A 23,448-nucleotide genomic window follows, 5' to 3' on the forward strand; every position below is an offset into this window, starting at 1 on the left:
CAATAAGAAAAATGTTGTTGAAGAGAGAATATAATGTTGTCCAAGCTAAAAATCTGTATCAGCAAACTTTTTAGGTCCATTAGTGGGGACAATAAAACAAGACAATAATTTCACATGGCTTTGTATTTGTTCAAGTGATACCTGTCTTAAAACCAAAACTTTTCATTCATCAACAATGCAAATTATGTGTCTGAGGCATGTCATGGTAGTATTAGAGCTTGATACTTACCCTTGCAACTGTAGTTTGCCCCCATGCTCACTCTCTGCATTGCATCAAAAGATTGGGCAGCCCAAAAGCATTTTCCTCGAGGACCATTTCAAAAAGGGGTATCTGTAAAACAGGACTTCTTAATCGATGGAGGTCTTATATTTGTAAAACTTCACCGGAGCATCAAGAAGTGACTTTTATTTTCATGTCAAGCATGTGGGTCAAGTGGGAATGCACAGGTAATGCCGACTGAGGAAAAATGTATTGTACATTTGAACAGAAATTTTTGAATCGAAATTTTGGGCGGCTTTTTCTTCAGGCCAGCAATTTCTATTCAAGTGACTGGATGCCATATTTGAGGCCAGTATCTAGATCATGTTATACATACATGGTCAGAGTACAAAACTTAACTCGATCTTAAAACTTGAATATATTTTCTTTGCCCCTTGAAGTGAACCACAAATCAAACCAATTCCATTGGAGTGAACTGAAATCAACAAGAAAGGGCCCAAAGTGAGAATATTCAGCACTAATCAGAACGTTTTCTGCTCAGATTTGTTTTTCGCCACGGTCCTAACTTTGACTTCATTAGTGGTTATGCCACTTATCCAGAACTTCCGCTCCCTGTTCTGGAGGTCAGTGTGTTTAGCAAGGTACCAAAAGTGTGTGCCCTTAATATTTAAAATCAATTACTATAATGTGTCTGAAAGGTTATACATTCTGTCATGTTTGTTTTTAAGTTCATGCTCAGCAGTTACATGTGTGGATTCAAAATGTCTGACATGTTGACACATTGCAAATACTTTAAATCACAGCTTTTCATGAAGGCAGGCTACCTGTCACTGAACTGCTCCAGAATTTAAAAAGCTGCTAATATAGACTATATAATATAGGCTAAAGTAACAAAGCTTGTATGTAGGCATTTTTTTTTATCTCTTTTCCAGTTCGAGACTTTTATCTGAGAATTATAATCTTCCTCAGATTCAGAGAAAGTTATTTCTAATCAGATTACCTCACTTATTAACTAAATGAGTCTAACGGTGTGCTGTTCACTCAGTTCCTGCTGTACATCAGCATATGCAAAATAACTAATGAATAGCACTTAAGTAGTTGTTGTGTTTTGCACCAATAATATAATGTGAGAATTAAACCTCAGTCGTCATGTAAGCATTATACTCTACGCAGGAAGCTTTTTTTCACCACAGGTTTTAGATCGCTTGCTTGAGTCTTTTGTGAAGCTCAATTTTTATATTTTTTTTACAGGATTTTATGTTTTGTTTTATTGCTGTTTCTTCTTTACAAATGTCTTTGCTTAACACTACAGACTGAAGTGTGCTGTGCTGAGAGTTTGATGAGCAGAGGACAGACTGCAAATTGTTTTATCTTGGTACGGTTAATTAGTTTTCAGTGTAATTAACCAGAGACACAACTTGGAATGATAAGTAACAGCGTGCAGCAGTTGTTGTTAACACACTGTCCACTGACGCTCCACAAACAGAAAAAAAGCAACATACTTATTCTGTGTAATACTTTAATCATCATCAGTTATCTACAGGCTTCATTCATTCAGCTGCTACAGTATTAACAATGAGAATGTTTCTACACACACATTTAATGGCACATTGTGAACACCAGAAAGACCTAAAGAGTAACACTGGATAAAGAGAAGACGGAAAGATGCTGTAAAAACTGCATTCAATTCTTTGTCATTTTTGGAAATCTTTTTGGAATGAACCAAAAAAGTTGTTTCTAGATGACAGACAAGAGACATCTGTTTCAAGTTTGGAGAGTTTACTGTTTCTGAAAACTGAAAGGAAAATACCTCAAAACAAAGCAAAAGGATACAATGAAAGTTACCACATACAGATCAGTGTCACAAGGGGAAAAGGTTTTAATCAAAGCAAAGGTTTCAATCAGAGCATATTTTCTTCTCCCGATCTTAGAGCGTCAGCAATCTGCACATGGATCCACACGACCATGTTTCTGATCAACGGTGTCAGCAGAAAATAATAAATCCATTCATATTTCAGTTATAGGTGCAAGTGGACGCCAGGCGTGACAGGGAGTTTTGACAGAAGATGACAACAATAATTTATTGATCGCAGTTGATTGGTCACAACATCTCATTACATTAGAATCATCATCAGGTGAACATTTCTCCAGTTTTGACATTTTATTACCAAATGTAATGACATTCTCATCAGCCTGGTTTGTACTTTCTTTTTTTTGCTGATGCAACTAGTTGTTGACCATTGTAAATATTAGCATACACCTGTCATTGCATTGCGTTTGCATGTTGATGTTAGCATTGTGCTCAAAGCATTGATGTGATAAAATTCCCCTTTTTTTCAAACCCTCGTCAAGGTGTCAACTTCCTTTACCAGAGCTGCTAACATGGCTGTAGACTGTAGATGTTCTTAATGTAGTGGTGTGTTCTATTGAGTCTCGTTTCATAACATTTATCCTCTAGTTCTTTTGGAAAACTCCTTAAACCGGAGTAAGTAAAATGTTCTTACCCAAAGACAGTTATATCTTGTAAATATTAGACAAAAGTTTCTGAACTTGAAACTTGGAGGATGGAAGTTTTCTCCTTTTGTGAACCCTAAAACACAATTTCAAATAGCGCCAAAGAATCCCATCGACAATGACAGAAGCTTCAAACAGAAACATAAGGAAGGCTGCAGCCAATAACTGCCAGTATGAGTCAGTTTACCAACTCAGATCAGTCCAGGACGGGTATCTGAGAAGTCTGTGGACTGAAGCGGCATTTCAGGGAGAGTCCTCAAATAAATCTGCTGAACACACTTCAAAGCGGTTTTCAAAGTTTAGCTTGGAGTAGTTTAACAATGGAGGAGTCTTTTGCTGTGGAAATACTGATCGTGCTTTTTAAATGTTTCTGTGAGTGATTCAGCTATAATGTTATAATGCCCTTCACAACCAAACCAGGTTTGGTTGTGAAGGGCTCATCTACCAAGAAACTAAATTAAGGCAAAATAATTGCAGAACAGTCTCATGAAATTAACATTTGACCTTCAAACTAAATTTAACAGACTGAAATATATCTTGCGTTTTTCCCTTTTCCTGTCTTAATTCCTGTGTCCTGTCTATCAAAATATCTATCTAAAAGGTGGGGTGAGGTTGATACAACTTTACTAAGTGAAGCCATGTGGTTTCTTGACGGAAAAAATATTTTTCTTTTTGAGTTTATAATCTCAGAGGATTTCTAAATTGTTGTGTTGTTGTTTTTTGTAGATTCAAGATCGTTGACGTGCTTACGGGGTCTGACTGATGTGTGCTGGACACAAGTTTTGGCTCGTTTGTTTTTTGGCAGCCTTTTTCTTTTCAGCCACAGGATTGGTTAACTCTTAAGTGAAGTTTAAATCGGTGTACATGAGACACTGAGGGGGGATTTTTTAATACATTATCGGGTATCCATTTCTAAATGGGCACCAATTAAAACAGCTTATCTTTTCTCTCTTATCAACTCTGAATTTCCCACTTGCCTCTTTGACTTCAGGCTAGTTTCATTCGGAGCCGTTTAATCATCTATTTTCATTCAAGATGCCTCACAGATTTGTTAAATAAGACACTATTTTCTGCCCACTAAGCAAACTTCATTCAATTTTGACTCTGCTTTTATCTCCTCAACGAGTCTTGCTGACATTAAGTTTGAGGGACGACTTATTGGATGATATACTGCTCAGTATAAAGCTCTTGAACAGCACTGCTTCAGCTCCTAATTACTGAAGGTACAGGCAACATGCATTTAAGGATGCTTCACTTAACTCAAAATTTCTTGTGTTTAAATGGATTATGTTTATATAGCATTTTTCTAGGATATTGACCACTCAAAGCACTTTACAGGACAAGGCGCATTCACCCATTCACACACATTCATACAGCTCTGCTATTTACCACACTTTTTCTGTCACATTCAGACACTGACAAAAGAGTCTTCAGAGGCAATTTAGGGTTAAGTGTCTTGCCCATGGACACAACGGCATGTGGACTAGGGAAAGCTGGTATCGAAACGCCGGCCTCTGGGTTAGTAGATGCCCTATTACTTTTTACTATTGTTTACTAGTTGACAAAACAAGGGTCAGTGAAAAGCTTAGAACAACTGGCATTAGCCAAAAAACTCAGTAAAGACATTCAGTAATGTGTTTATGTTCACAACCTGTGAACACTGACCAATCAACATTATATTATTGTTACTTTTGTCCTTTGTGAGTCTTTGTGAGTATTAAGCCCGACGCCCAGACATTTTCAAATTGTACATACAACTGGGTTAAATAGATAGATATAACTCAGGTGGCTGACTGCATCAGCCACACTTGTTCCCAAATGTTTTGGCCTCAAAGTCTGAGTTTATCACCTGCCATTGTGTTCGTTAGTTACAGGAGCAAATCCTTATTTGTGTCAAAGGAGGTTAGGCCTGGGCAGAGGTAGAAGAATAAACTAACACAGCTTGGTTTGGTAGCCTCAGACCATTGTTAATCAAGGAAAGCACACTGTGAAACATTACTGTCTTTTGGCCTCATACCTCAGGTTTACAGATTATATTTTTGAACTTTTTGAACTTAAATTTCAAATAGCATAATTGGTCTATTATAATTGAGACAACACTTGCCCTAAATGTGAGGTTTGGTCAGAACCATGGTTTGGACAAAGCTGGTCTGATTTCTCGAAACATGAAAAGTGGGATGAATTTCCATGTTCCTGGGGAGCTTGAGATGGACAGCAGAGGGGTTAATAATCCTTTCAATGGGAAACGGACGAAAAAGCGATGGGAAAGTTTTCTGGATTCTGTGAGTAGAGAAATGTTTTTGGAAGAAAGCCAAACTGACTGACCTGGAGTACACTGGGGACCTGATCTCCTGCGGCGGTTAGCTGAGAGTTGGTTAACTGCAGATATCCGGAGGAGAGCCGGCGCGTGTCCTTCCAGAATTTGCGGTAGCGGCGAAAGTGATGTTGAACCTAGGGAACCGCCAGTTCAACCTCTTCCACCGGAAACAGGGATGGCTTATAGCCTAACGATGCTTCGAAAGGAGAGAGACCAGTAGCAGAACATGTAAGGGAGTTGTGTCAGTTCTCAACCCAGGCGAGATGAGAGCTCCAGGTAGAGGGGTTCTTCTGAACCATGCAGTGTAACGCAGCCTCTAGGTCCTGGTTAGCTCTTTCGGATTGACCATTTGACTGAGGATGAAAACCAGAGGTTAGACTGACAGAAGCACCAAGGGAGTTGCAAAATGTCCTCCAAACCTGAGGTAAACTGAGGCCCACGGTCAGAAACAATGTCGGAGGGGATCCCATGTAGGTAAACAACGTGTTCCGTGAGGAGGTTCGCAGTCTCCATTGCAGAGGGGGTCTTGGGCAGAGCAATGAAGTGGGAAGCTTTGGAAAAAGATTGACTATGGTGAGTATGGCAGTATTACCTCTTGATGGAGGCAGACCATTAACGAAATCCAAGGCGATGTGGAACCAGGGCCGACTGGGGATGGGAAGAGGCAGGAGCAGACTGCAGCTGGTGCTTGATGGGTGGCCTTGCCTCTGGTGCAGACCGTGCAGGCCAAAACAAAACCCAGGTGTCAGACTCCATAGACGGCCACCACATATATCGTTTGAGGAGGGATAGGGTTCGATTGATGCCTGGTTTGACCGGGCGAAGCGGGACTCGTGGGACCACTACAACACCTGAGAGAGAGAGAATGTTAGTGGATGTCCATCGTCTCCCTTTCAGGGTGTGACAGACTGTAGAGCAGCATACTAGGTAGTGGGGCACCAGGGAGGGGGTCGATGACACAGTCATAAGGTTTATGGGGGGGAAGTGAGAGAGCCCTCTCCTTGTTGAAAACCTCATGCAAGTCATGATAGACCTCAGGGACTGTAGACAGATCGGGGGTGACTATGGGAGCAGAACAGGGGGAAACACCAACAGGAGACAGCAGATTTCATACAGAGGGATTGACAAGGACCGCTCAAGCCTAGAATTCTCCCTCCTTTCCAGTCAATGTTGGGATTATGGGAGTGGAGCCAATGGTTAACCAAGGACCAAAGGAGTAGATGGAGCTGATATTACCTTGAACTGTATTTCTTCACAATGATTAACAGAGATGACTAGTTTGACTGAGTTGGTTTTCTCTGTCACTGGTAATTTTACTGCCGTCCAGGGGGTAGGCAGTGAGGGTTTCCTCCAGAGGTTCCAGACTAATACCGGACTGGATGGCTGGTTCTTTATCTAGAAAGCTGTCCTTGGCACCTGAGTCGATGAGAGCTTCCAAAGGCACAGTGAGAGAATTCACACAAAGGGTGGCTGGGACAGATAAACGGGTTAAAGCAGGGGATTGAGTAAACTGGGCAGGTGGGCTCATCAGTACACCTAATTCCATTGACGAGCCCCTTCTTTTGGACGTACTGGACACTTCGCCACAAAATTACCGATCCTACTGCAGTAGATGCATTCACCTGCCCTGATGCGCCGCAGACGTTCCTCTGGCGTCAGGTGTGCGTGTCCCAGTTGCATCGCCTCCTCAGTGGGGACTGTAGGAAGTCGGGTTGGTGATTTATGGACCGCTGGCACAGTAGATGGAGGCGTGAGACAAGGTTCACCTGAGAGTTCAGATCCCTTGGTTCATCCTGGGTTGCTAGCTGGCTTGGTTACTTTCAAACAGTGCCCAGAGAATCTGGTCATGTTGACCCAGTAGAGTACCTTGGCTGGATAAATGTTGAACAGCAGCAGGATCTGGATCTGTGTCTGCAGGGTTCATAGTGGCCAGTTCGTTATGTTACGCTTCGCTTATAAAAGCAACATAGAACTGGACCCTTAATGCAAACACAAATCAGACCGAGTTATACTGAGTCTTTTACTGGTTAACCAAAGTCACAGGTTTGAATGGCAAAGGTACCGGTGGGATGGCGGGAAAGGGAAATCCAGTGGGCAAAAGACGGAAGGGTCCAGGGGATATGAGCCAGAGGGATCCAAGTGTTGGGGGAATCAGAGCGGAGGAAGCGGCTGGACGTGGTAGGCAGTGAGGCTTGAAGTGATCTGCTGGCAGAGGAGAGCAAGGTCAGAAACGGGTAACATGACAGACTGGAGCACAAACTAGAAGGTGCGAAGACTGGATCAAGCCGTAGCGTTTACCACATGAGGTTATGGAATGACCCGGCCGAAGACTGAAAAGGAGGAGCGAGTATTTAAACAGGAGCAGATGAGTAGTGGCAATCATCAAGACGAGCAACAGGTTATTACTTGAAGTGGCAGGAACAGAAAGGAGGTCAGCCACACCCAGCAGAGGAACACACAGACAAACACAAACAAAACGAAGAAACACAGTGGCAGGGAACTGGTAGATCCTAACACTCTGAGGTGTTTAAAACACCATAAATCATCAAGTTTGTCTACCTGATTAGTTTCGTCTGGCTTTATAGATAAAAGCAGCTGGCTTGTATGTAGTGCTTTCTGATAATGTCACTCAAGGGAAGCATATATAAAGTTAAAAGTATCGGTCCCAGCACAGAACCCTGTGGAACTCCATGAATAACTTGTGTATTTATGAAAGAGTTGTTAAGGTTAAGAATTACTTAAATCCGTTAAGTGCCGTTCCTTTCCAACTGTTTTAGAGCATGCATTTGTGTGTTGTACCATGTCACTATTGTCCTCTAATTAACTATCAACTAACTATCCTGTCAAGTTTCTCTTTCACGTTTTGATTGGTTTATTGGTTATGCATCTGTAATTGGTTTTACTGATGCAACCCTTCTCTCTACCTTTTATTCTTTTCATTTTTATCTCAGCTGGACAACGTAGATGAGCAGGCAGCTCAGATCCGCAGAGAGCTGGACGGCAGGTTACAACTCGCTGAGAAGATTGCCAGGGTGAGAAAAACACAGAACCCATTCCATTACACATATTACTACTACTACAACTACTACTAGTATTACAATATTTACAGCCACATTTCCTCCTTGATATGTCCAGGGAAGTCCAAAAGAGCACTGATTGAAATCGATAAGTCTGTGTGATTAAAACACTGAGATGTATGTTTTAGTGGTTCAGTTTCATGATGGTGAACTAAGTTGGAGATGAATCACATCCAAAAGCTGAAGGAAAGAAAACATTGGTGCTGCCGATAAACATTGACAGAATATGTGTCCTGCAGGAGAAGAGATACCCAAAGTTTGTCTCTGCTGACATGGAGGCTCTGTACGTGGAGGAGCTGCGTTCGTCAGTCAACCTGCTGATGGCAAACCTTGAAAGTCTGCCAGTGTCCAAAGGTGGTCCAGATTTCAAACAGAAGCTCAAACGCTCCTCTTTAAACAACTCCTTCCTGGACATCGGAGACGAGGGGGACATCCTGTCCAAATCTGATGTTGTGCTATCCTTCACTCTGGAGGTGTGTATGTGTTTGTGTGTCCCTGTATGGGACATACTATATATATATTTTTTATATATATATATATATATATATATATATATATATATATATATATATATATATATGAAACACTTCAGCACCAATGTAAGACAATGCTTATTATCATAAGTAATAATTAAAATTGTTATTTTATAGGGTCATCTCAGCATAAATAAAGGGAGGTGATATAAAAAAGAAGAAGAAACATCAAGTAGCCTAATAAAGAAATTTCTAAATAAATGAATGATATATATTATTAAACTAAAATCAGAAGAACACAACTTTCTGCTGTGCAGATATTAATTGCTATGTAGGTCATCCAGATAAAAAATTTAAATTGAAAACTACCATTGAAATTAATATTAGAATTAAAATTAATTGTGGAGGTCGGGGTAAGAGACTAGGGAATGCATTATGTCAACGAGTGTCCTCACAAAGATAGCATTACAAACAGTGTGTACAGACAAACAATGTCCCATTGACCTTGAGATTTATTGCAGAATAACAGAAAAGTATATCGAATTTCACCGCAGTTTTTATTAGAACAGCAGTTAATAATTGAGCAGTGGTCCCACAACTTAAGTTTAGTTTAATTTGACTCTGAGGCTACGTCATGAAAGATGGCCAACGTACATCTGGGAGGGCTAAAATCGCTCACCATTACCTCCACTGGTGTTTTCAGATTGTGATCGTAGAGGTCCAGGGTCTGAAGTCTGTCGCTCCAAACCGCATTGTTTACTGCACCATGGAGGTGGAGGGAGGAGAGAAGCTGCAGACAGACCAAGCTGAAGCTGCCAGACCTCAGTGAGTTCTTCCTCTGTCACAAAGAGAATAAAGATGTGCATGTATGATATTTCATATGGACCATGGTTCTCTTAAATCCCTTCTCATGAGATTTTAGGTGAGCACAATGGCTGAAAGATTTTGAGAAATATCGAGTTGCGATTTTTCTGACAGATATTGCGATTGCGATTTGAGATATAACAAACACAAACGCACACGGTGTACAGTCACAGTGTAGAAACTTTAACTCTTTCTCTTTTAGCAGTAGGTCTCTTTCTAGCGAGGGAATAGTCTTGGCCGAACACGAGTGGAGTAACAGTTGCAAATGACTGGTACTTTGTTTGCTAGACATATTGGGCATCACTAATTTCACTGACTTTTGGCCCTACACTTGTCATGTAGCTGTCTGTGTTGCTTTTTCAAGTGCTGATCCAGGGCAGTAAACCCTTCAGTAACAGTTTCACCTCGTCGTTGATCCAATGTTTACACCATTGATGTTTCTCGTTCATAGTATTTTCTGTAACTCAGCAAACAACTGCAGAGTAGACAATCAACTTCTTGTTTTCATCAGCATGCACATGTATAGTGTCCGCTCATGCGATAGCCTATGTGTTTTCAGGTTCGTTGTACGGACCAAGATTATAACCAATTGGAACCCTTGTGCAGGCGGAAGTCGTTTTAGTTTTAAAATACATTTTTTAAACGAATATGTGTTACAATGCATGTAGTTTGTAGAAAACTGTTCTTGTAGTGGCACCATTCACCTGCCTAATGCATGACACCTGCTGCCTGTATGCAACACAGCGGCCCACGTCTGTCATGTTTGTTCCTTGTAACATTATGTTCAACACTTAATTATCATTTAGTTCTGTCTACACTCTGTTCCCGTTACATTTAATATTAGATAATCCATTTTTCTATAGGGCTAGACAGTACACCATGACATGCGTTATAGCAGTATTTATTTTCAAACACTGATGTACAGGCATTAAGTTACACAACAGTATAATAATAATAACAAACCTTTATAATAATATAAAGGTTTGTAATTGCAATCAAATGAGAATATAATATGTCAAAATAAGAGACGAAGACAAGATATAGAGCGATTAAAGCATAATGTGTAACGAGTCTAAATTCTGAACTATATAATTACAGTTACATACATGGCATGTCTTACATCTTAGAATTATTACAAAATTAGGTTATAATTATTATAATATGAAAAAATATGTTTTTGGCCTACAACGCCTCTGATTACAGACATAATGATTCCACTCCTTCTGATAATTGCTTCTCCTCCATCGTGCTCCTGATTTGTGGAAAGCTTTATTTTCTCCTGTTAAAATATGCTCCTCTCTGCCATGCTATTGCAGACTTGTCACTCTGAACTTGGTGATGGCTTTTGGATGCATGGCGGACAGCAGGGTCTTTGTGGTAATGAGGCCGCCCTTTCGCACACTCACCATTTTTTCTTCTTATCTTCAGGCCATCTGTCTGCCAGAATCACCAAACAAAGTCAATTTAACAAGCGCACCGTCACCTGAAGGCCTTGGCAGAAAACCCCGATGCTGAGCTGTACCTGCCTTTACTGCAGCTCCTGTAACCCTCACTATAATAACCCACCCATACATTTAATCACAACGTAGTTGATTATAATTACACAGGTTGCTGTGATAACACAGTTGTCCAATTACACTGATGATCCCCACAGTTGTAGCATAACCCATCTTTATTCAAGTTAGACCTTTTCATTAGTAATAGCCCTAGTTGTAGTGGAATGTCAAGCATCTGTGACTCACTTTACGGACCGTACTTTTGTTTCTGCATTTTTATTCAAATCAACAAGACTAGGGATAATTGCTTGACTTTTTAGATTCTTTCTAGACTTGCATTAGTTGTTTCTGTGTAAGATGAAAATCAACTTGCTGACAGACAGCAGGGCAAAGTGTTGGATATTTAGCTTTGCAAATAAAGACTTTGGTGTGGGATGAAACAACAACAAATCAAATTTGGTACAAAGGTTCATTGGACGCAAGGACTAAATAGCAGTCATTGTCCATGTAGTAAGCATCCTTACCCTTCTCCCTGCATGATGTTACATTCTTGGTAATGAGTAGGTGGACTCATTATAATATGGTGTACCATAATTAGATCTGAAATTGTGCTGTTCATCTCCGATGCCTGCCTGGTATTAATGTTTTTAATGCTCAATGTCAACTTACAAAACCAGACAAAAGAACGCCATTGTCAGGATTGAGCAGGAAGCAGGACCCAAATGCAGGAGTGCACTTTAAATAGTTTTTTAATCAAGCAAAGGAAACTAAACTTACGGAGTCTGTACATCAAACAACAAAACAAAGTCCAACTAAAGGTGTCCACAAGAAGTAGCAAAAACAGAGTCCAAACTAAACACTAGAGCCAGGGGCAAAATCACAGACGTTCAGGAACAGATTGGGAGCCCAAACCACAGGGACATACCGGGGTAGACGACAAGGAAACCAACAGCATCTCATGAACAGACTTGGGGGAAAACAACAGAAACAGACCGGGGGGAAAAATGCAGAAACAGACGTCTCAGGACAGACTGGGGAAACACAACAGGCACAGACCGGGAGTATAACAGACGAACCAACATTGATAAAGGGAAGCACAGAGACTAAATACACACGAGGAGGGCAGGGCAAATTGAACACAGGTGAGACACATTAGGAACAGGTGCAGACAATCACAGGGGCAGGAGACACAGGAAAAACAAGACACCGGAAACTAGACACAGGACAGGAAGTGAAACAACACAAGGAACTACTTCAAAATAAAACAGGAAATGAAAACACAAGATCATGACAGCCATTACATCAGTTGTCTTTGTTTTATCACTTGTGTTAAAACCATTTTCTCAGGTCAATTAAAACAAAAGGTAAGATATGTTTGTATCAGTCTGTCCTCTGGCTTCAACATCTGATGTATCTTAAAAGATGCTGTCTGTGCGCATGTTTTTGCCTGTGTGTGTGCGCAAAAAAGGCCCGTCAGTTCTGCTACACAATGCTGCGCTGTGTGGGAGAGAGTACTCCTGCTACTGCAGGAGTTTGTAGTACGGCTCTGCAATGCTAGTTAACCTAAAGTTAGGATGGAGAAAAAAACGGTAAGTTATAACTTAAATCGAAGCGACCCCTTAAACACACAAACATTAACAAGCTCTCTTATATTTAGAAATTGGCTTGACCAAATGAACCTGTTTGAAATGGTGAGTAACTACCAAAGCAATACATTAAGTAAAAACTCATTATAGTGTCATTATACAGGAATAAATCATCTCAACTATAATGTCATTCACTTAAATGACCTCACCTTTGTTCAGTGAGACTAAACTAGTGTGTGTGTGTGTGTGAGAGAGAGAGAGAGAGAGAGAAACAAAAGCACCTCTCTGTTGCCTTGGAAACTGGGGAAACTTGGTGTAGAGGTTGACTTTTCTTGTCATCCTCTACAAGTGAAGGGGTCACTTGCACCACACACACATATACACATAACACACACTCTCTGGACACATAGAATGACCGTTTTGACATAAAGGCATGTAATCACAGCAGAATGGCTCTCAATGTGTATAATGGCCTTGTGTCCATCATCCTGCTCCAGAGTTTCTGTGAGATGACCGTTACAGCTGAAACTGATGGGACTGTTTCCTGCCTCTGGATCTGTGACGAGAACGTCCTGATGGGAGACGGAATACAATTGGCAGCATGACCTCTCGTTGCACAATGCGAAAATACAAAGTTTTGTTGGGCTTTGATGAAATGTAGGCAAGCTCCCTGTGAGATTTGAATCCTGGAAATTATCAAGTGACATTCAGTGGAGTTCAGTTCGATTCAGTATGTGATCTCAAAACAGCTCATTAAAAGTGCAACTCATTTTTCTAGATACAAAATGATGCAGGATTCTGTTGGACTGAACCAGCTTTTCAACTAATTTTATCCAGAAATGGATTGCGATTGATGGTTTTGAGAGAAACTTGAAATGCTTCCGCTACACTGGCCATGTTTATCCAGTTGAAATACAAACCAAATGCCAGTTACAGGTATCTTTGGAGGTTTGCTGGTTCAGACAAACTCTAGTAACAACTTGCAGCTCTAAATCCATCAACCCACTCTGGCTGTTTTAGATTTATTTTTCTGTTCCTCCATGCAATATTTAAATTGACCTATGCACAATATGTTCATATCATCACACTAGTGTTGTGTTAACAACACTAGTGTGGTAAATGGTTAATGGTCTGTATTTATATAGCACTTTTCTAGTCTTATCGACCACTCAAAGTGCTTAACAGTGCAAGTCATATTCACCCATTCTCACACATTCATACACTGCCGACACAGCCGTCAGGGGCAGTTTAGGTTATGTCTTGCCCAGAGACACTTGCCGGGGATCGACCTTCTGGTTAGTGGACAACCCTCTTTATCTCCTGAGCCACAGCTGCCGCCTTGAACATTCCACATCTCTATTAGCAATAAAAGCATCCCAATGTCTTTAATGTGAAGCAAAAGCATCAGGAAATGTCGGCATGTGTCCTGGCACAGCACACCTGGTGCCGGCAAAACCGGGCCCATGGAAACACTCTCATTGTGGGTGCACTGAGCGACAGGGAGGATGTGTAATGTGAACTAAAAGAAAATGTTGTCTCTCAGGTGGGGGACTCAGGGGGACTTCACCACAACTCACCCCCTGCCCTCGGTCAAAATAAAGATGTTCACAGAGAGCACGGGGGTCCTGGCTCTGGAGGACAAGGAGCTGGGCCGGGTGAGTCCTGCACAACACACATACACACAAATCTCTGCTGACACAGATCAGTTGTCTTGCTTTAATCACATATTGTAATTTTAGGCTCGGCACTAACTAGAATTCACTCTGCCTTCTTAGTTCCCTTCTCATGTGACATGAATCATCTTAAAAATTACAAGATTTATTTAAATATTTTATCAGAGGTTACAACATATATTTGTAAAGCTACTTGGAAAATTAACTCAATCGCTCAATCAAGAGAACTGTGCCCCTGCATAATGAAGTGATGAACTACTGAACTCCTGAAGTGACAGGAAATGTTGTGACTGTCCCTGTCATGTGACCACAGCGCCCAGACGCCCTTCGTCTGTGGAGAAACTTCTTCCACCTCGTCTTGGACTGCTAATTACAACTTTTTAGATTTGGATTCATTTCAAAGACTGATTACAACCCAATGCCGTTCACAGATCAGAGACCAGCCAACTGGTCAAGAGCAAATTTGCCTTGTTGATTTGATTGTTGTTGAAGTCAAATGCAATAGGAGTAACTCTAGATTCATGAAGTCTCATCCAACAGCCTCCCTCAGTTCCTACTGTCTGGTAACAATGTGTTAGTCTGTCAAATTATTGGTAACCTACCTCACTCTGTCTGTGGCCCTCAGCCCATTGGTGCCAACTGAAGATATGCTATAAATCTTTAATACCTCAGTTAGTTTAGACTTTGTAATCTCCTAAAACTCCTGCGCACTGTAGAATTTTGCAAATGTTACCCATCAGAGAAAAGTGTGTATTTGCTGGTGAATTTTTCAGCATTGGGTAAATGAACAAATGAACAGCTCTCAGGACAGCTGGGTGGACCAACAACACTCATGTGACCTCAGCCGGTCTCAACTCCATGGTGGTGGGCCCAGGGCTCTGCTCTCACCCTGATAAACACACTGTTCATGTATATCTGAGAAATTCCTTACACTTAAAGTCTTGGCCAGTGAACAGCTTAATTTATGTTGGAGAGCAAGAAATGTTTCCATCAACAGAAACTGAATGCAGCTTAAATATGACTGAAAATTAACAGTTAAAAGTTAAATAAGGCAGAAAGAACACACAGGAACAAGTCCAGTCCTCTTCTAGCACGTCTAGGTGCAAAAGGATCTGGATAACTGAGATTATTTCTGAATTGCAGCAAAAAAAGGATCACTGGAGTTTTATAATTTATTATAATAATATGATATTATTATTAGTATTAAATCCGCTGCAACAATAGGTAAAGGTGTACGCATTTTTAATCACTTGCTGATTCTGATTGGATGATGAGAAATGAAGTCCGAGTGGGAACTGTTGGTTCAGAAAGTTTCATGTGCCCTTCATGATGTTGGAGATGTTAGACCTGTTGCTCACTTAGCCCTGCCCCCGTACCCATCCCCTTAATCATCAACTAGTCAAGTCCTGACCCTCAAACTGCCTGAGTGATTTCCCCCTTGAACATTTCACTCTCTACATTTATTTTACAAAGTCCAAAATATGGCCATTTCCTCTCCTGATATCAGTTTCTGATGCCTAATCTTAGGCTATTTGCTAACACGTACAATCTATTTTCTTCAGATCTGTATACTTTCATTTTTTTATTTGGAATTTACGTGGATATTTTTCAATGTAAAATAAATAAAATGAGACCAGGCCCTGGTAGTGAAGCTGCAAATTTGATTTGTGCATGCCTAAAACAACACAACTTTGAAGATGCTCTATAGTTGTGTCTGTGGGTGGACGGCTCTTGTGCCCTGTTGAACGGTGACCGAGCCACAGCGTGAAAGATGGCCCATTCAGCCTCGGACGCAGAGAGCTGAATTTGATCAACTCATGTTTATTTTTTATAATGAGTGTTACATTTTCTTTACTATTTTTAATTTAAAGATGAAGCTAAGATTTGGTTAGGGAACAAAACAAATATATCTTGGAAAGTATAACTGATACAGTGAAATCAAAGAAACAAAAAGACAATAACGTGGCTTCTTGAAATAAACAGGAGAAATAAGATTACCAGAACCAGCAGCCCACACCTACATAGTATACTGACTTGTAAATCTCGGTGGAAGGATGAAACATACAGATGTCACCTCTAAGTGCCGTTTGTCGATTTCTCAGGGTCTGTAGCTATGGTTATACTTGTCAACCATTACAGAAACAACACAACACCATCTCCATGATTCCTCTCGCTTACTGTCACTATCACTGAGGAGACACTTCAGGTAGTGATAGAGAGAAAACAGAGAAAGAGAGAAAACACACTGGCTATTAATGGTGATCCCCCCCTCGCCAGGTGGTCCTGAACCCAACCACCAATGGACCAAAGCAGGCCGAGCTACACCGGATGGTCGTCCCCAAGAACAGTCATGACACTGAGCTGAAGATCAAGCTGGCCGTCCGCATGGACAAGCCGCCCAACATGAAGCACAGCGGGTGAGTCTGCTGCTACTTTCTTTGAATAGATAAAGAACAATAAAAACAAACATGATGCACATAAACACCCAAGTGCCAGGAGATCGGTCCGTTTGCAGAATAAGGCCGAGTTTGCACAGACTAAAGGTACAGTTTAGCAGCACAGCCCATGTGCTGTATTATAAGGCCTCATCAAGAAAGAAACTGCTTCCACATCTTCAAAACAAATCCAGCTTTTTGTGATTTTATTGGTCGGTTTAAAGTGAAGGATACATTTGAAGTAAAACATCGGTCACAATGTTGTTTCCCCTAAAAAAAAATGTTTTCATAAAAACACCACAAGAGATCTCATATGCATGACATTTTAGCCTTTGTTTTTGTTGCAGTGAATCAATGGGTTTTAGGTTTGTGTTCACAAAGTTTTTGTCAGGGACTATTAGGAAGAATGAGCAGGCTGACGGTTCCACCTGCTGGTTACATACAGGAAGCTGGGGATGTGATCCCATGATCCTTAGCAGGGCCTAGTTGTTCGAAAAGTGTGATCTGGATTAAAATGATACAGATTTGGAAATCCTATGTTTTGCCACACATGGACACGTAATCCACTTTGCATGCATCCCAGCATTTCAAAGCAACATTGTATTGGATCACCCTGATCCAGATACAAACTTTTCATGTTCTGAGTCACTCAGTGTTTATATTTAAAGAAACAGGAAACAAATCAAACAATCAAAAAAATAATAATAATAATAATTTAAAAAAATATATATAAATATATATATATTAATGATGTTTTGAACGCTTGTTTCAAACCAAATTTCAAATGTGCACTTGTTGAAAAATAAAGAACGTTCAGAGTTCTTCTTCCTGGAGACACCAAAAAGTTAGAAGCTGTTATATTAGGAGGTGGATCTGAATGTGTTTCTACTCTTCATATATCGCATTTAAAAAGTTCAGAATGAGGGATGGACTGGAAATGCAATGAGACATGAAATTGTTAGAAACTAGTTTTGACTGTGAAATTAACAAGAAGTGATCAATGAAAGTTAGATGTGAAAACTTTTTCTTTGATATTGACAGCTATTTGAAGGTTAATTTTCGGGGGGAAGACCTTACTTCAAGCAAATTTCTACTTTATCACTTTAATGGTTAAAAATCTGGTGAAAATATTAATAAATGTATATATATTATACATAATATAAATGTTTATTTGCTACATTTTCAAAGTTCCATTACATTTTGTTCCTGAATCCATCCTTCGGCCACTGTTAAAACCAGTTGGAAATTGGAGGTAGGCTTCACCTTCAAGAAAACGGTCAAATAAAGGCATTAGATCGTATTGAAAACCAGAAAGACATAAATCCACGGTCAAGCCACTGTAAAATTCCACCTGCGTGTGTGTGTGTGTATGTCTGCGCGCGCGCGCGTACGTGTATTTCTGCCTCGAGATGGCAGCACAATATCATTTTCAAACCCATCAGACACATTTCAGGAAGAAAATGTTTCAGTGGATTTAAACCTATAGCGCAGTTTTGTGTTTTTTTTGACAGCAAACTGCAACTTTAACTTCAAACTTTAAAATGCTTATTTAAATTAAAAGTTTTATAAATACGGAAAAACATCAAAAACACAAACTGATATCTTAAAAGAAAATACTGCAATTTCAAAACAACTCTTCTCAAATACATTATCAACTTTATTCCAACAAAGTGCAAATTGGTTTAGGCAACAAAACAGAACAAAATTATATTTGACACAGTCGGTCTCATCAGGTAACAGAGATGTGTGAGTTGACCACGCTGAAAATAATCTCCTGTTCACTGACACAGACAGACTGTTGATTATTTTTTGTGGACGGGTTTGGAAACATGTATTGTTAACATGATAGTTGTGCAAAAGAATTAAAGAAACTGAAATGATTGAAAGTAAAGCCACAGTAAAAATGTACCACCCGTGTGCGTGCGTGCGTGCGTGCGTGCGTGCGTTTGTGTGTGTTAGGCAGACTTAACAAACCCTGGATATTTTTTCTGTATTTTACACTTCTACTACTACATTAAAGTGAAATCCATCTTCACATTGTACTCTGTAGTTTCAACTGTGTAGATTTGAAATCCTCCTCCTCCTCCTCCACTGGGCTCTGTCACTCTAATGAACTGTGGGAGTCTGATAACACACAGGCAGACTGAAAGACAGAAGAAAGAAGGGGATACAGATCACATGCATTTTTTAAAATCCTCCACAAGGGGTCAGTGTGAGTCCCCCTGTGAGTCCAGCCCGTCTCTGATCCATGTCCAGCTCAGCTTCCTTTGTTGGATCTGGCTTTCTGGCATTTTCAGATTTGTTAAAGACACAATCTGTGTGGCTAAGACTAAAAGGGCACGCAGGGTCTGTATGCTGCATTTATGATAAATACAGTAAAATAAATACAGGCAAATGGAGTCCAGAAAGAGGCCAAGTGATGCTGGAATTGATGTTGCTCAAAGTAAAGGAAAAGAGCACAAACATAAAATGTTTTGGTACATCTGTATTATTTATTTACTTTCCTGGGTTCAGGCTGCAAAAAGAAAAACGTGAAAAGGAACCTGGAAAGGTTAAAGATGTGAATCCATTAAACGTCGGCAGATGCAAGAGAGAGCACATTTTACTTTGAAAGAGAAATGGGTAAAAAAAAAAAGGGAGAGTGCACGAATGGAAAATATGTACAGTGGGCGCTGAAAGATAAACATATTTATATAAACACATTTTCTTTAAAGAATGAACAAAACAGAAAATTGAACATCTCTGCAGGAGAGTGTCAATTATTTGGTATATTCATATTTTTTTTATGAATAATCTTTAGTCAGCAATTGTGGTGGAATTATTTCACCTGCCAATGTAACGTCAATTGTCTTTTTTTTATTGTGATGCAACTTTACTTTTTTTTTAATAGTTTATTATTATATTATTACTGATTTCTAGTAAATTATTGAAAGATGGTAAACAGTGTTCTCTTAAGAAAAAAACTCCAGGGGCTGTTTTTACTTTAAACAAACCTTATTCTATAAAACCTTATAGTCTAAATAAAGTTGAATATGCAGCTAAATAACAGCTTCTCCGTAGCGAGTACTGATAAATGCCTGCAGTGAACTATTCGGTATCCACAGCCATGGCGTTGTGTGGCTGAATGGAATGTTTGAAACCTTGCAGGACGAGGAACAGAGCGCCAAATCATTTTCACAAGTGGCCGACAAGCGGTGCCGCACGTTAATCGGGAGTCATGCAGGAGGTGCAGAATGGCCCAGATTCTGCGACAAGACGTGGTGTGGCCTTGACTGGAGGCCTTTTCTGTAAGGGCGGGCAGCAGGGCTGAAGAAAGAGGTCTCGCCATCGATTGATTTTCCTCACTTGCACTTGCCTGTATCCCACGCTTCAGGAGGCCCCGGAGCAGCCATTGATTGAGAGGCCACGCTGGTCATTCTTCCATTTTGCTCAAGACTGCCTCAATAAGCTGCAGTCTGTGTCGTGGCCTCTCTCAGCTCAGCACTCATTACTTTCTCCTTTTAGTGTCCTCATTACGGGAGGGAATTAATGTCTTCATAATGGTAACAGCTGCCAGAGTGATGACTGTGTAGTGAGACTGCGACTTAAAATGGATCTCAATATCAACATAATCTGATGCTTCATCCTAGAATTACACAAATTTATGCCATTATTTGATCGCTGCAGTTTATGCCAGACAGGAAATGGGAGTGAGGGAGTTGAAGCCCTGTCAGGATACCATCAATTCTTGGTCAGATCTTGACCAGTTTGGTTTTGACGACCAAGAGTACTGTCCTGGTCCCGACGGCTCCAGAAGTTCTGGTGGTTCCAAAAATCTTCCATTCCACAATGATTGAAGCCACTATGTTCCAGGGAACAAGCTGAAATATTAGAATATTTAATTTTGAGTTTGAGTCAAATACAATTCATACCGTATAAATACTGTGTATCTGTCTAGTCTAGTTCAGTACATGCAACCACACTCATGGGCCACAGCAGGTCATGGCTTAAAGGGCTTGCTGTTTGCTGAGTGCTGTATCAAAGCATATTCATGGAAACTTGACTGGAAGGGAGAAGTGTGGTAGGAAAAGATGCTACAGGGATGAACTCAGCTTTGAGAAGACTGTCAAGCAAAGCCAATTCAAGAACTTGGGAGAGCTTCACAAGGAGTGGACTGAGCCTGGAGTCAACATACACAGGCGTCTTCAGGAAATGGGCTACATATGTGACATTCCTGGTATCAAACCCCTCCTAAACCTAAAACAACATCAGAGGTGTTTTACCTGGGCTAACGAGAAAAGGAACTGGACCGCTGCTCAGTGGTCCAAAGTCGGCATTTCAGATGAAAGTAAATTTAATAAGGTCTCAAGTTGATTGAAGTCCAGTGTGAAGTTCTGTAGTCAATGATGATTTGGAATGCCATGTCAAGAGCAGGTCATGTTTCTGTCTCTTGACAAGCTTTATCAAGGTGAAGATTTCCTTTTTCAGCAGGACTTAGCACTTGCCCAAAGTGCCAAAACTACTACTGACTGATTTTCTGACAATGATATTACTATGCTTGATTTGCCAGCCAACTCGCCTGACCTGAATCCCATAAAGAATCTATGGGTTATTGTCAAGAGGAAGAAGAGGAACACCCGACCCAGCAATACAGACATTTCTGTTTTTATAAATCATCTCAGGATATAAATACCGGATTGTTGATTTTAATGAGCTGTAAGACCTGATCATCGAAATTAAAACTTCACTTTACATGTAATGAATCTAGAAAATATATGTTTTTACTTTTGTAATTAAATTACAAAAATGAATGTGTGTCTGGTCAATTCAGTTTGACACAGGTGGACTCCAACCAAGTTCTACACGAATCTTAAGAATAATCACAGCAAGCAGGATGCACCTAGCCTGGCGTAGACAGACTAATACTCAAAATCGTATTAGTCTTGGACCTCTCAGTTCATTTTCGATTTCCAAGATGTTTTACCAACGAACACACACCAACATGCCTCTGGACGCAATTGGATAGACCTACAACCAATGAGCGAAAAGAAGTCAACAGACTAGAGCAGAAAGGAGATGTCTGTGATGATGACTCCACAATGTCTGTGAACGAGTGTTGCCGTATTTGTGGGAAAAATAAAAACAAAAGTGACTTTAAGTCAAATGCTCGTTCCTCAGAATTAGCCCTCTTGGTTGTTTACACAAGTCCCTTCTCTCCCTGCACAGTATAAACTCTGCCCATTATCAGATAATCAGTTGTGATTGGACCAGCAACTTTTCTGCTGGAGGGAAATCACTTTCCAATAGAGGGGATCAAGACCGTATTCTGGCAGCGCAAATGAAATGAGCTCCCAGAATTCGTCTGGGTCCCAGGCTAGGCACCCAACCACAGAAAATGGTCTGAATACATTGTAATGTTCTAATGCAAAGTAACATAAGTTTTTAATGAATTTGTAAAATTTTGTTTAAAAATGATTTCACTTTGTCATTATGGATTATTGACTATAGATTAATGGACATTGTGCTTCACTTAAGCCACAACATCAAAATATTAGTATTAAACGACGTTTCTCCTTTAAGTTGATGTCATGTTGTTCAATGTGTTTGTAGGTACCTGTATGCTCTGGGACAGAGAGTCTGGAAACGCTGGAAAAAGAGATATTTTGTTCTCGTTCAGGTAAGACAGTGGAGACACTCGGACGGTGCATTAATTTGTGATTCATTTGGAAACTGTGTTTTATTATCAGAGAAAGACTTCAGGTCAAAAACTTGAATGGAAACTGGAAACAATAGACTGACAGGAATGAACTGATAATTCCAACAATTGTTTTTGACAGATCAAGCATCAGAAGAAATGTGAAATAACTTATTAAAAAGAGGCAGTCGAAAGAGGGAAAAATAAACCAATATGAGGTTATTAAAGAAAATCATCTCTCATCATCCGCTCTACTGTTTGTACAACTTGTCCTGCTGAGGCAAAGTTAATTAAGTTTTGGTATCTGAAATTCTCCTTCACACTTTTTTTTTTATTTCAAATGTCATTCTGCTTTCTAAGCACTTCATTTTTACTCAGGCTTTGAGAGCAATGGTAGACATTTGAATGAAAATGATTTTCCTTGTGACCTCACGGTCCGCTGGCTGTCGGTTCTGTGTGTGGGCCAAAAAAATGCTGCTTTTTCGGCGCAGCCCTGGCGCTTAACATTGAAAACAACAAATTGGTGAGGGCTGCACCTCACATCACTGTGAGCAGTTTGTATACATCACTCACTGACACCTTAAGAGACGTGCCTGCGAATGACGCTATAACTCAGGGGTTTTGACCTAGTGGTTAGTGGGTCGGTCTCACATACCCGATATCAGAGAAGTAAAATCATCAACAACAACAAAGAGAGAGACCAGCTTTCTCTAAAATCGCTTACTGCCCCTTTAAGAGCCACATACAGCTTTTCCCTCAGTAGTTGGTGGAGACGAAACATTTGGGACTGGCACAGACACATTCCAAATGAATGATATGATGCTGCTGGATGTGTAAATAACAGAGAAACTACAGACCATATATTCTACATCAAAGCTCTATGGGGGGATGGAAGCGCACTGGTAAAGGGAGAGAACGTAACAAGCATTTTATTTGTGCTTCTGATGTGTGCAGTGAGTTGTAGTTCATCGCTCTGTCTGTGTCCTGCAGGTGAGTCAGTACACGTTCGCCATGTGCAGCTACAGAGAGAAGAAAGCCGAGCCTCAGGAGCTGATGCAGCTGGAGGGCTACACAGTGGACTACTGCGACCCTCAGCCAGGTATAGACACACCTGAACTT

The 23,448-nt window shown here is 40.5% G+C and overlaps 1 protein-coding gene across 3 annotated transcripts in view; it reads left to right on the forward strand.

Moving 5' to 3' along the window:
* Positions 1 to 23,448, forward strand: part of cadps2 (Ca++-dependent secretion activator 2) — a 218,154-nt gene that overhangs the window by 112,337 nt on the left and 82,369 nt on the right. For all 3 annotated transcript variants that reach the window (XM_035642193.2, XM_035642194.2, XM_035642195.2), the window contains 7 exons: positions 8,003 to 8,083; positions 8,368 to 8,601; positions 9,305 to 9,426; positions 14,091 to 14,202; positions 16,498 to 16,637; positions 22,245 to 22,311; positions 23,320 to 23,428. In XM_035642193.2, coding sequence (XP_035498086.2) covers positions 8,003 to 8,083; positions 8,368 to 8,601; positions 9,305 to 9,426; positions 14,091 to 14,202; positions 16,498 to 16,637; positions 22,245 to 22,311; positions 23,320 to 23,428 — 865 coding nt within the window. The remainder of the gene's footprint in view (positions 1 to 8,002; positions 8,084 to 8,367; positions 8,602 to 9,304; positions 9,427 to 14,090; positions 14,203 to 16,497; positions 16,638 to 22,244; positions 22,312 to 23,319; positions 23,429 to 23,448) is intronic.

The sequence above is a fragment of the Scophthalmus maximus genome, chromosome 7, assembly GCF_022379125.1.
Source record: "Scophthalmus maximus strain ysfricsl-2021 chromosome 7, ASM2237912v1, whole genome shotgun sequence".
Taxonomy (NCBI): domain Eukaryota; kingdom Metazoa; phylum Chordata; class Actinopteri; order Pleuronectiformes; family Scophthalmidae; genus Scophthalmus; species Scophthalmus maximus.